The 12,632-nt window shown below is 36.6% G+C and overlaps 1 protein-coding gene across 1 annotated transcript in view; it reads right to left on the reverse strand.

Annotated features, from left to right (window-relative positions):
- The window catches only part of LOC133533052 (scavenger receptor class B member 1-like), a 68,354-nt gene that overhangs the window by 6,747 nt on the left and 48,975 nt on the right, over positions 1–12,632 (reverse strand). Inside the window, exons 2-6 of the mRNA XM_061871980.1 lie at positions 8,952–9,043; positions 8,330–8,493; positions 5,925–6,069; positions 883–1,083; positions 321–548 (exon numbers count right to left, since the gene is read on the reverse strand). Of these exons, the coding sequence (XP_061727964.1) occupies positions 321–548; positions 883–1,083; positions 5,925–6,069; positions 8,330–8,493; positions 8,952–9,043 (830 nt within the window). The remainder of the gene's footprint in view (positions 1–320; positions 549–882; positions 1,084–5,924; positions 6,070–8,329; positions 8,494–8,951; positions 9,044–12,632) is intronic.

The following is a 12,632-nucleotide window of genomic DNA, read 5'->3' on the forward strand; positions in this document are numbered from 1 at the left end:
AAAGTTTCACATGCTCGGAGACACTGCTTTGAGACTGTTAATCCAATCCAATCCTATCCATTGCCCGCATCTAAATATGCGATGCTTAAAATAAGTAAATTAGACTGTCATGGAAACAGAAGCGGCATTAGGCGTGGGCGACGTGGGCCACCGCCTACGGCCTCGCGGTCCGTAGGCCTCGCGCCCCAAATAGGAATAACTCGGACAGAACGTAAAAATGATCGTTATTTCTTGCGCCACCAGAGGGCCTCGCTAAATGTAACACATTTTGGTCTTGCTCCGCCACTACTGAACTTTTTAGAGCATTTTGATAGACTTACCAAGGGCGCAGCGCGGCACAAGCTCTTTCTAAAGAACAGCAGCGACTCGTTTCTCGTGACGCCTCCTCTAAATTTCGTGCCATCGGACGCTCCTTGCACGTTTGAGCAGTGAGTCCCCTGCCATTGGGGAAGGTCTTTGGAACCGCGATAGGTGTCTATGAGACCGGAATCTCGGACGTCGTCCTCTCCCGTGTAGATAGTTTCGTAGTCGCCTTCGAAATCGTACATCTGGAATGGGACTTCATATTAAAACAAATAAGTAGTTTTTTTTTAACCTTTGAGCAAGATTTAAGCTCTGTTGCATCCTTAAGAAGAAAGGGGACTGCTTTTTCTCTATACAAACGTAGTCCCTATTTTCCTCTCTGAATATTGACATTATGGATAATATACTCGTATTGTCTATATGGACAGACAGTTAAGAAACGAGATTGTTCAGACTGAAGTGAATCATTCCAAAAAATAATGTTAGAAATACGAAGAGTGAGATGGAGACAGAGAAAGAGGAAGGTACAACATAAAGAAAGATACCTAAGTAAAATAAATGCTTGTATTGATTACTTACCCTATCGATAAGTCCCAGCTTATCAAAGTATATCCATCCAGGCATAAAAGTGTTTCCCAGCGTCATAAGGTTAGATTTGTATCCCATCATGAACTCCTTGGCGGTCATCTGCACGAGGGGCTGGATGTTGCCGATGGAGATCAGGTTGTTCAGACCGAAGCGCGTGAGGACCGACTGCTTGGCTACTACGTCTGCTATGCTCTGAAATAAAAAAGTTTACATCATAGTTTCGAAGAGATAAAATTATGTTAATATGTACGTACGTAGGTTAATATGGCCGTACACGACGAAGAACTAAGTTAACTCTTTGAACGCTATATGTCATAAACACAAACATCACTCAAACGCCAAGCTCCCGGGCGCAAGCGAGCTAATGTAAACCTTACTCTAAAGTGTGAAGGTTACTTTGACAGCGTACGTCATGACACCTATAGTTGTCCTTGGCGCTGTGGGCACGACTAAAAATGACGCCATTAGGTGTTCTTGGCGTTCAAAAGGTTAAAAACTACATATACACGGTGTAACACGCGGAAGCTGAAAGATTTTAACCACGCATTTCTAAGGCCAAAAGAAGGAAAGAAAAAACAACGGGTTGCACTCCGGGAGTGCGGGCAGAAGTAAAAACATGAATATTAACGTTGTGCATTTTTGATATTTTGGAATGGTTAGGGAATAATTTTGCACAAATTGCTTTAATGATCAGTATAAAAGTACTATAATTTATGTGGAAAATACAATATTCATTTATAGAAAGAAAAAGCGCGGTAGAAAGAGATGGGGATACCTCCTCTCCTACGCCGCGCCGGCGGTCTATTGGCTTCAATGACATTGTAACAGTTTTTCGATCAGGTCACGTGTCCGCTTACGAATTTTCAATCTGACGAATCTGTCGGTCACGTGACCTGGTCGCGAGTTTAACATTTTTTCCCCATCACAAAAAATTGCACAGCGCCGCTAAATAAGTTTTCACTTCAAACATGTTCAGTTTATGTAAATTACGCCAAAAAAAAAAATTGATTTGCTTTTTTTAAATTTTTTGAATGTGTTTGTATTGTACATACAAAGTAAATGTTATTGATTAAACTTGCACTTAAAATTAATTTTTACTTTTTTTTATAAAACCTAGTTTTTGCAGAGTAATAACTTGTTACTTTTTGACATCTATCAATAAGGATGTTTAGACTATGCCCCATAATGGCATCATCGCCATCAAAAAGGCATTTTGCACTATGTAACAATTAAAAGATTTTTTATTTTTATAGGTATTAACTCTAAAACTAGGTGAATTCCAGAAAATGTGACATTTTAGTCTTTAAATGTGATCAGGAATACACTATTCAAATCTTTCGAGTTCCTCATGTTACACCGTGTATACCACTGATTACTACCAGGTCGCCGGACGATATCGGCCTGTCAGTTATTCGCGTTTGTCAGCTTTTGCGCCCTATACGTGTCAGAATCGATTTGAAGATTAATAAAGTAAATATATTTGCAAATAAAACCAATCAGAAATTATAATAAAATGAAATTGATATCTATTACAGAAAAAGTGACCAAGTGACCTCTGGGCTACCTGGCCACGTCAGTAGCGGTATTATGGTCACATTTTTATCACGTGTCATGTCATGCGTCACTTTCGCACTTACAAACTTGTTAGAACGTGACAGGCATGGTGATAAATGAAAAAGAGCCAACCATCTTAGCCCTACAGGATCGGTCCCAATGTCTCTTTCAGTTGATAATTTTACTGAGCCTACTTTAAAAACATACATACATATAATCACGCCTATTTCCCGGAGGGGTAGGCAGAGACCACGGATTTCCACTTGCTACGATCCTGACATACCTCTTTCGCTTCCTTCACTTTCATAACATTCCTCATACGCGCTCTTCGGTTTAGGGTGCTTTTGACCTGACCTTTCTTCAGGATTTCCCCGATTTGATCAAAGAAAGTCCACCGAGGTCTACCCCTTCCAGCTCCCTTATACATTCTCTTTATTAGCCTTCTTATTACTTTAAACATCTACTTAAAAACAAATGTTAATCAAAATATTTAATAATTTGTAAATATTTAAGGCTGGGGCAGCTGCCGAGGCGGCTGAAACCAAAAAGGTTTCCAAATATCGAAGTCTCGGCCCCCAATACCCCTTTGTGGCGTTTGGAGTCGAGACACTAGGGCCGTGGGGTCCAAGCGCCAAGATACTATTTAAGGAAATGAGTAAAAGGCTCATAGATTCTACCGGTGACCAGAGAGCTGGCAGCTTTCTCTCGCAGCGCATAAGTATTGCCATTCAGCGAGGGAATGCTGCCAGCATCTTTGGCACAATGCCGCGGGGGCCTTATTTAGATATATTTTAATTTAGATTAGTTTTTACCATTTTGTTTTATTATGTGCTGTATGTTTCCCGATAAAGTAATATTTTTTTTATAATTTGTTCCCTAAGTTGTAAAACAATCAGGTAATAATAAGTTATATAACAACTTAATAGTTTTATTCCTTTACTACCAAATAAGTGCAATAAACTCGATAGTCTAAACATCCTTGATATATTTTATTGAAGTCCATGACCCGTGACTTGTGGTAAATAATAAATAGTACCTGGGCGACCGAGCTTTGCTCGGTTATAACTATTTATTGTAATATGGTGGTGTATAGGTGATAACCTTAACTACATTTTTTTACTAAATTAAACTTGACTAAAACAATAAAAATTAAAAAATTATATATAAACTTGAACATATTAAAAAAAAAGTTAGTCACCGGGCGAGATTCGAACCCGTAACACTCGTTTAGCAGTCCGTGTCTTAACCCGCTGGACCAGACGGACAGTGGCCGACAACACGAAATTAGCGACCATATTCTGCGTCGAAAGAAAAACGCATGAAAACTCGAAAACACGCGTTTTCCCAAACATAAGAATAATCTAGATAGATTGTATACCCCCAAAAACCCCCATATACCAAATAACAGCGAAATCGTTACAGCCGTTTCCGAGATCACAGATATATATATAAATATATATGCAAGAATTGCTCGTTTAAAGGTATAAGATTATAGGACATTATAGGGACACAAATTCACTAAGTCCCACAGAAAGCTCAATAAGGCTTGTATTGTGGGTACTTAGACAAAAATATATATAAATAAATACTTAAATACAGAGAAAACACCCATGACTCAGGAACAAATATCCATGTTCATCACAAGAATAAATGCCCTTACCAGGATTTGAACCCGGGAGCATCGGCTTCATAGGCAGGGTCACTACCCACTAGGCCAGACAGGTCGTCAAATAGGCCACATAGGTTTATTATTATTATTATTATTATTTAAACTTTATTGCACAAGTACAAGTATAACGTACAATAGGCGGACTTAATGCCTTGAGGCATTCTCAACCACGGTGCAGTGTGAAAAAAAAATATTCCAAAATTAAATACTAAGTCTAATACTACTAAGCCATAATAAAAAAAGTGTATTTTAAATTTTGATAAAAGGAAATCATATAAACCTAGTTATTCATCAATGTAAAAAAATACAAGTAGAAAATCGTTTCTCTTTTTGGATGGATGTTGTCGTGTTATACCCACTCAAGCCAGTTGAGGATAGATGAAAACATAACATGATCAAATAATGTAGGTTAAAGTCAGGTCGTTCAGTGACAGATCCAGGCGGTTTTGTATTTGGTTAGTTAACCAATAAATGTTATAACTACCTGAAAATTTATATATGTATGTTTGTTTATTTTTATTTAAATAAATAAATAATAAATTTTATAGGACATTATTACACAAATTGACTAAGTCCCACAGTAAGCTCAATAAGGCTTGTGTTGTAGGTACCTAGACAACGATATATATAATATATAACCTATTTATATATACTTAAATACATAGAAAACACCCATGACTCTTCTCTTTTTGTATGGATGATGAAATAGTAGTAGTCAAGACAGTTGAGTGAAAACATTACATGATCAAATAATGTAGGTTAAAGTCAGGTCGTTCAGTGACAGATCCAGGCGGTTTTGTATTTGGTTGGTTAACCAATAAATGTTATAACTACCTGAAAATTTACAAATTGTTTGTTTATTTTTATTTAAATACCTAAAATACAGTGTATAATAATACAGTGTAGTCTATGTCTTCGATACTTGATTGCAATATGCTTTAATGATCTATCGTACTAACATAGGTGAAGCAACTCGTGTCATCAATATCTAGAATTTTCCGTACATGCCGATCTTTCGCAATTTAAAGGTCACTTGTAGCTCATCGCAATTTCAATAAAAACATAATTGACAAGTTATTTTGTGAAATATGATTATAGTCATTTTCGTATAGACATGGTGTCCTATTAATCTTATTATGGGTATGATAATTGGGTTTAAACTATAGATGTCTTATTATAGGACGAAATTAAACCGGGAATGTTGACTTTTATACACAGTCAACTTTCGAGTTGTTATTTAGGTATTTAAATAAAGGTAAACGAATAATTTGTAAATTTTTGGGTATTTATAACATTTATTGGTTAACCAACCAAATACAAAACCGCCTGGATATGTCACTGAACGACCCGCCTTTAACCTACATTATTTGATCATGTAATGTTTTCATCTACCTTCAACTGGCTTAAGGAGCCATTTGAGGGTAGATTTTGTTTACTTTTATTTAAATACTTAAAGATACAGAGTATAGAAAGGGCGCAGACACACCCCTGGTCGGCCCAGAACCGTTCTGTGGAATCACAAAACGCATATTCTCTGCTCAGCAACTTAGAACAAACAAGAGCAATCGATTGGTGGAAGTTCGTCAAAAAGACCACTCGAAAGCTCTAAACAGCGCCCAGCTCCGTTTTCTATGGAAAGAACCACGTGATCATCGATCAGCCGACATAGAAAATGACGTGTTGGACGGCCCGGGTCCGGGCGTGAGTCATCCTTAATAGGCCCGGGCCTACGAGTCTTAGCGCAAATCCGCAACTGATGTTGGTATGACGACCACGGCCCCTTTGTGACGACGAAGGAGGAGAAACTTACCAATAGAGCTATGTTAGGCAGGTACAGAAGATCATCTTCCTTGTTTCCCTCAGAGAGTTCATCGACCCACGTCAGGGGGTGGCGGGGGATGGCTGATAGCGTCCCGTTGTCATTGAACTTGACTATCTTGTGTTCAAGGCCTTCTCTGTAAAAGAAAAATACAATTTTAAGAAAAAACTCGAACATGGAAGAAAAGACGTGGAATGAGCTCCCTTCTCCTCGTCCTCGTCTCGAGGGTCTACAGTAGTTCTTCGAAAAACCGGCCAAGTGCGAGTCGGACTCGCCGACGAAGGGTTCCGTACTGTAAAAATTATGTTTGTTGTATGGGAGCCCCCCTTATATATTTATTTTATTCTGTTTTTAGTATTTGTTGTTATAGCGGCAACAGAAATACATCAGCTGTTAAAATTTCAACTGTCTAGCTATCACGGTTCATGAGATACAGCCTAGTGACAGACGGATGGACGGACGGACGGACAGCGAAGTCTCAGTAATAGGTAATAGGGTCCCGTTTGACCCTTTGGGTACGGAACCCTAAAAAGGACGAGTGTACAGGTTTTTAAAGGATCTGCAACACGCATGTAAAACCTCTGAAGTTGTAGGCGTCCATAGCCTGCGGTTACTGCTTACCATCAGGTGGGCCGTATTATGCTTGTTTGCAAACGTCATGGCATAAAAAGAGACTGACAAGATAGAAAAACAACAGAATAATTATCCATCTACCTAGAGAAAATAAATAGATGAAATTACTCGTGTTTTGTATTTATAATTAATAGTATTTTGTATTTATAATTAAAAGACTGTTTTTTTTTAAATAATATTTGACGTATTTAGTTCGAATCCGACTGTGAGTCAATTTTATTCATACCACCACCTCTATACATTCAATATATAACATATTAAATAACTTTGTCCAGTCTTTGCACTCTTATCTCAAACTATTATTATGAACAATTAAATGACATAATATATGCGGAGATAACGTGTATCGTATTGAAATCGATATATTCCGCATCGTTGTGAAATTGCCTGCAATCATTGTCTAGCGGAGTGTATATAATTATATTGATTATGTATTAAATAAGGAGTTTAAGTTATTTACTAGTCTGCAAAAGAAAATACGATCAGAAATAACAAGACATGATTAAACCCAAAAAGGGGAAAAGGAATGTACAGGTTCTGTAGAGGTGGGGGTTGATTATGTATGCCTTTCAAAAAATATAAGGACAAGTGCGAGTCAGACTCGCCCACCGAGGGTTTCGTACTTTTTAATATTTGTTGTTATAGCGGCAAAAGAAATACATCATCTGTGAAAATTTCTACTGTCTAGCTATCACGTATAGCGGAGTCTTAGTAATTTACCCTTTGGGTATGGAACCTTAAAAAAGGTTTTTAGGCTGCGTTTCAACCAGAGATGTGCGAGGATGCATAGAGAGAGATGTGGTTTTTAACATACAATTGAACATTAAGCATTAAGTCGTTTGGCATTAAGTCCGCCATTTTTACTTTTTTGTATTGTGCAATAAAGGTTAAATAAATAAATAAATAATCACTTCTTTTGTTTTCCTCGCTTAGTGTGTAGCAAATCTATTAGTTCTTAACAAACACATCCCTTGATACCCATCCTTGCACATTTCTGGTGGAAACGCAGCTTTAAAGGGTCAAGCATCTCACACCTAATGAAGTTGCAACCGTTTTGAAGTTTTATAAATATGTAGTTCATATTAGTTGATTTAACTAACTAATTTAATTTAGCTTGTTAAGAGGTGTTTGTGCTAGTAGAAAAATAGTATTTTAGATAATCGTATTATGGGTACTTTAAAGCGAGGTACGATGCAGGGTGGAGGCGCATATTAGGTTACTTACACATATGCACTAGTTTTTAGTTAGCTTCCTTTAGTATTTTCTATTTATAATTAATATTGATGTATGTTCGATTATGTACTAATCAATAAAATAATTAACATATAAAACTTTTCAGTCAAGTACCCAGTTTAGGCAACGAAGCTTGCTGCTTGAAAAGCTCGATTATATGATTATTGTATACGACTCATAAAATAAAACTTTTTTATAACCTAAATAATTGATGAAAATTGGTAAGTATCTCAGTAGACAAAAATACAGTACAAAAGACATAAACGCGCGTTGAATATTCTCATGAAATAGTTGCCCGTTTATGTCTTTTCTATGGGAGCGCTGTGGCACGTGATTGATCAAATTCTTTATAGTTCACTACAGTGTATCGTTCGTTTCGATCGAAACTATAATTGCGTACTTTTCGACACTGTATTGAAACGTACGCAATTATAGTTTGGTATACGAAATCGTAATCCAAACAGTCGACGAGTAGAAAAAATACGTTATTGAATGAATTCTGTATTATTTCTACACGCAAGCAAACTTACTTGTAAACATAAGGTCCGACTTCTTTCACGATGATTTTTTCGGCCCTGCCAGCCATGTAATCCTCGGCATTCGTTACGTTGAACAGGAATATCCGGACGTAGAGGTCCACTTCCGGTTTCTTCCACATTTCGAAAATCTCGCCGCCATCTTGGAGTACTACTTTCTGTAAAAAAGCGGTTAGAAATTCATTTATATCACTATATATTTTACGATAATATTAACGCTAGTTTTAAGGGGCCAATAATTGCCTAATTTAAATACACAAACAAACATTTATTTAGCAAATAGGCCACAGGGGCACTTTTACATGTCAATTTTTTACAATAAATAACAAAATATGGAATCAATTAAATATTAGACACTTTATTAGAGGTGTATACATGTCTCTAATTGTCGAATTACACAAAGAAATAAAATTAATAAATATAAACAACGAATACTAAAATTCTTTAGAGACGTAAAAGTATCTAGGTGTCAGAGATAAAATATAATTTAAAAAAAAACCATTAAAATATCCTTAGAGATGTAAAGGGTCTCCAAGGATTGAATTCTTATATAAATAATTAAAATAAATGAAAATTAATTTAATCAAGTGTGGCAATTGTAGAAAAGAATACTAACCTGTTTGAAGAGGAATTCGTAGGGATGTGCTATTAGGATGAAACAGCCGGCTCCGAGGGCGAAGAAACCGAGCATGAGAAGTATAAATAGACCTGTAACAAAAAAATACAATTTTAGACTCCATGCGGTAGGTTTAGACCCACCTGACAGTAACAGGGAACGTGGTAATAAGTAAAATTGCCACAAAAACTTCTATGTCTGATTATATCACAAACACAAATAATAAATAAATAAATATTATAAGGACTATTTGACACAAATCTACTAAATCCCACGGTAAGCTTAAAAAGGCTTGTGTTATGGGTACTCAGACAACGATATATATAATATACAAATAATTAAAAACATAGAAAACATCCATGTATCAGGAACAAATATATGTGCTCACACACTTAAATAAAATCACACAAATAAAACCCTTACCGGGATTCGAACCCAAGGACCTTCGGCTTCATAGGTAGGGTCACTATCCACTAGGCCAGACTGATCGTCCACCAAAAAATGCTGTTAGTAATATGACTACCTACAACGTGACGAGGTGCCAAAAGGAGCATTTCAGAAAAGTTTGTATGTATGTATGTCACTTTAATAAACAAATTTTCACAAAATATACATAACAAAGTAAAAGATCAGATACATGATGGGCAAATAAGAAGTATACATTTTGTTTCTAAATTTTAACTATATTACGTTCAAAGGTTGTTAAGTATTATAAATATATTAATCAGGGTTGGCAAATACATGCGGAACATAATGTCTGACATATGTCTGCCTTTAACAGCAGGCAAATGTAATCCCTTGTCATCGCAGTTTTAACATATTTCCGCACATTTCCGGAGTTATCTTAGTAAAATCATAAAATAAAAAATAAACAGAAGGTCCGTTCTCGCCGTTCTTGAAAATACATACCTAAACTTGCCCGACTTACTAGGGTTGCTTCTGTATTAATTTTGAATTTTAAAAAGAAGTAAGTAATGTAAGTTTACAGACATACATACATCGATTCATTTATACATACATCTCATGTTTACATTCCTTAGAGACATTGCATTTTGACGTACATGACAGCAGGTACCTACGTAGCGGCGGGGATGTCAAGTGAGCAACGCGCGCACAGCCCGACTAAGCTCTGCCCGAGAGTGCCCGAGAACGCCTGTAAATGTAACGTCTGTGTGCGTAAATGTCACGTCTGTGTACGTGCGGCGAAAATGCCACTTTGTACTGAGCGAACTCTCTGCTCCTGCGCGCGCCGCCGCTATAACTTTGTGGTAAAATGTCGGATAGTCGTATTTAACTGTTTAAATTTCATCAGCTTGTTAGCATAAACACGTAATTTTAGATAGCCCCAAAGATAGCTCACGAAAATAAGTCAGGAGCTGCAAAGTTTGGGAAAGGGTACCAATCGCTGTCACTTTTTCTCGAAATTAATCGAGAAAACAACGTGTTGTAACAACAAACATTTGAGAATAAATTCATCATCATCATAGATTTAAGAGCTGCGCTCTTGTCGGTGAAGCAATCTCCGGGCATGCCTTTCATTGACTTCTTCCGTGACGGCCTGATACGACACGACGTTCACTTTCTCCTTCACTTGATCCATGTATGCCCTTCTTGGCTTCCCTCTATTTCTCCTTCCTTCTACTTTCCCTTCTATGATGGTCTTGATGATTCGTCGTGTCGTAACAGGTGTCCATGTTTCCTCTTCTACTTTCGATGGTTCTCAAATAAAATAATAAATTACTTATTGCTAATGTTAATTAGAGGTAGACATTTGGTAAAAATTGCCAACCCAGAATATTATATTTATGAAAAAATATTTAATACATTTTGCACTTAATATAATTGAACGACGAGCGTGTATGAGGAATGTCATGAAAGTGAAGGAAGCGAAAGAGGTATGTCAGGATCGTAGCAAGTGGAAATCCGTGGTCTCTGCCTACCCCTTCGGGAAATAGGCGTGATTATATGTATGTATGTATGTATAATTGAAATTAAAAAAAAAGTGTATTGGTACTTTTATTTGCCCCCACATATAGCGCAGTGCGTGTTGTGAGTGTTGTGTTGTGACTCGTCCGTACACAAAAAGAGATCGAGGTGTGCGAGATCATGATCGTCATTTTCTATGTATTTGTGTCGTCATTACAGTAGGGCTAAGATGGTCGGATCTTTATCTTTTGTCACCATGCCTGTCACGTTCTAACAAGTATGTAAGCGTGAAAGTGACAGGTGATAAAAATAGAACCATGCTGCCACCGCTGATTTGATTTTGTATGCAGTGAGTGAGAAGTGCGACTGTATGCACGTTTCCCCCCACAAAAAATGGCAGGCCAATTTGTTCGGTAAGATATCGCTTGGGCTCCTTCCTTCCGACGTGTCGGAAGCCGGTGTTGCTCGAAATTGTACACTATGCCGAAATGAATTTTTCTAAACTCGATATGATCATAATAGTCGATGACCGCATTATCTATAAAATCATGAGGTTGTATATAATTCAAATAAGTTTATCCAGTTTGCATCCGGGTAGGTCAATGACGTCAGTTTATCGTAGTAGTTCCAAATTTTAGAACATTAATTAACACTTTAGATAAAATGAAAAAAGATTTAATTAATTACAAACGGATTGGGTTACATCTATTAGAGGTCACTTTTAATTTATTTTTGATATACAGTGTAAACTCCATATAACGTCTCTCGATTTAACGATTCATCTATAACGTCGACATTTGTTGTTTAGTATTCATTTACTTGAATATTAATTTGTCTATTTATAACGAAAACTCTCTATAGCTTCAAAAACCGTCCAATCCCTTGAGTGTTTACAATGTATTTCAACTATTTTCATCTCCTTAGAGATATTTAGGTTTCTAATATATTTTTTTTCTAAACTGAATAGTTTGCGCGAGAGACACTTCCAAAGTGAAAAAATGTGTCCCCCCCCCCTGTAACTACTAAAATACCAGAATGAAAAATTTAAAAAAAATATATGATATACATTACCATGCAAACTTCCACCGAAAATTGGTTTTAACCAGATCTAGTTTTAACCAATAAACCTAGAATATATTGTGCTGAAGTTATCGACATAAAAATCAAAGTGATTTGTTAAGATTTAGTTAATGGAAACCGTTTTCTCCTGGAATGGGAATTTCATCATTAATGTACGTATGGTTAGGATCGCAAAGCTCTTCCCGCTTAACACAGTTTCGCTAAAACAAAAAGAAATAAAAATAAAGTTTCTCTAAATCTTCTGTTTGTAAGGCGATATGTTATTGAAAACAAATATTATGTTATGGTAAATAAACTCGTTTAACCTCTTCTCTTGTTTGTCGATCGAATGATTTGACGACCGGTCTGGTCTAGTGGGTAATGACCCTGCCTATGACGCCGATGGTCCCGGGTTCAAATCCTGGTTAGGGCATTTATTTGTGTGATGAGCACGGATATTTGTTCCTGAGTCATGGGTGTTTTCTATGTATTTAAGTATTTATAAATATTTATATATTATATATATCGTTGTCTATAGTCTGTATCTTTAGGTATTTAAAAAAAGGTAAACAAAATCTACCCTCAAATGGCTCCTTAAGGCAGCTGAGGGTAGATGAAAACATTACATGATAAAATAATGTAGGTTTAAAGTCAGGTCGTTTAGTGACAGATCCAGGCGGTTTTGTATTTGGTTGG

This window comes from Cydia pomonella, chromosome 28 (genome assembly GCF_033807575.1).
Source record: "Cydia pomonella isolate Wapato2018A chromosome 28, ilCydPomo1, whole genome shotgun sequence".
NCBI classification, from domain to species: Eukaryota; Metazoa; Arthropoda; class Insecta; order Lepidoptera; family Tortricidae; genus Cydia; species Cydia pomonella.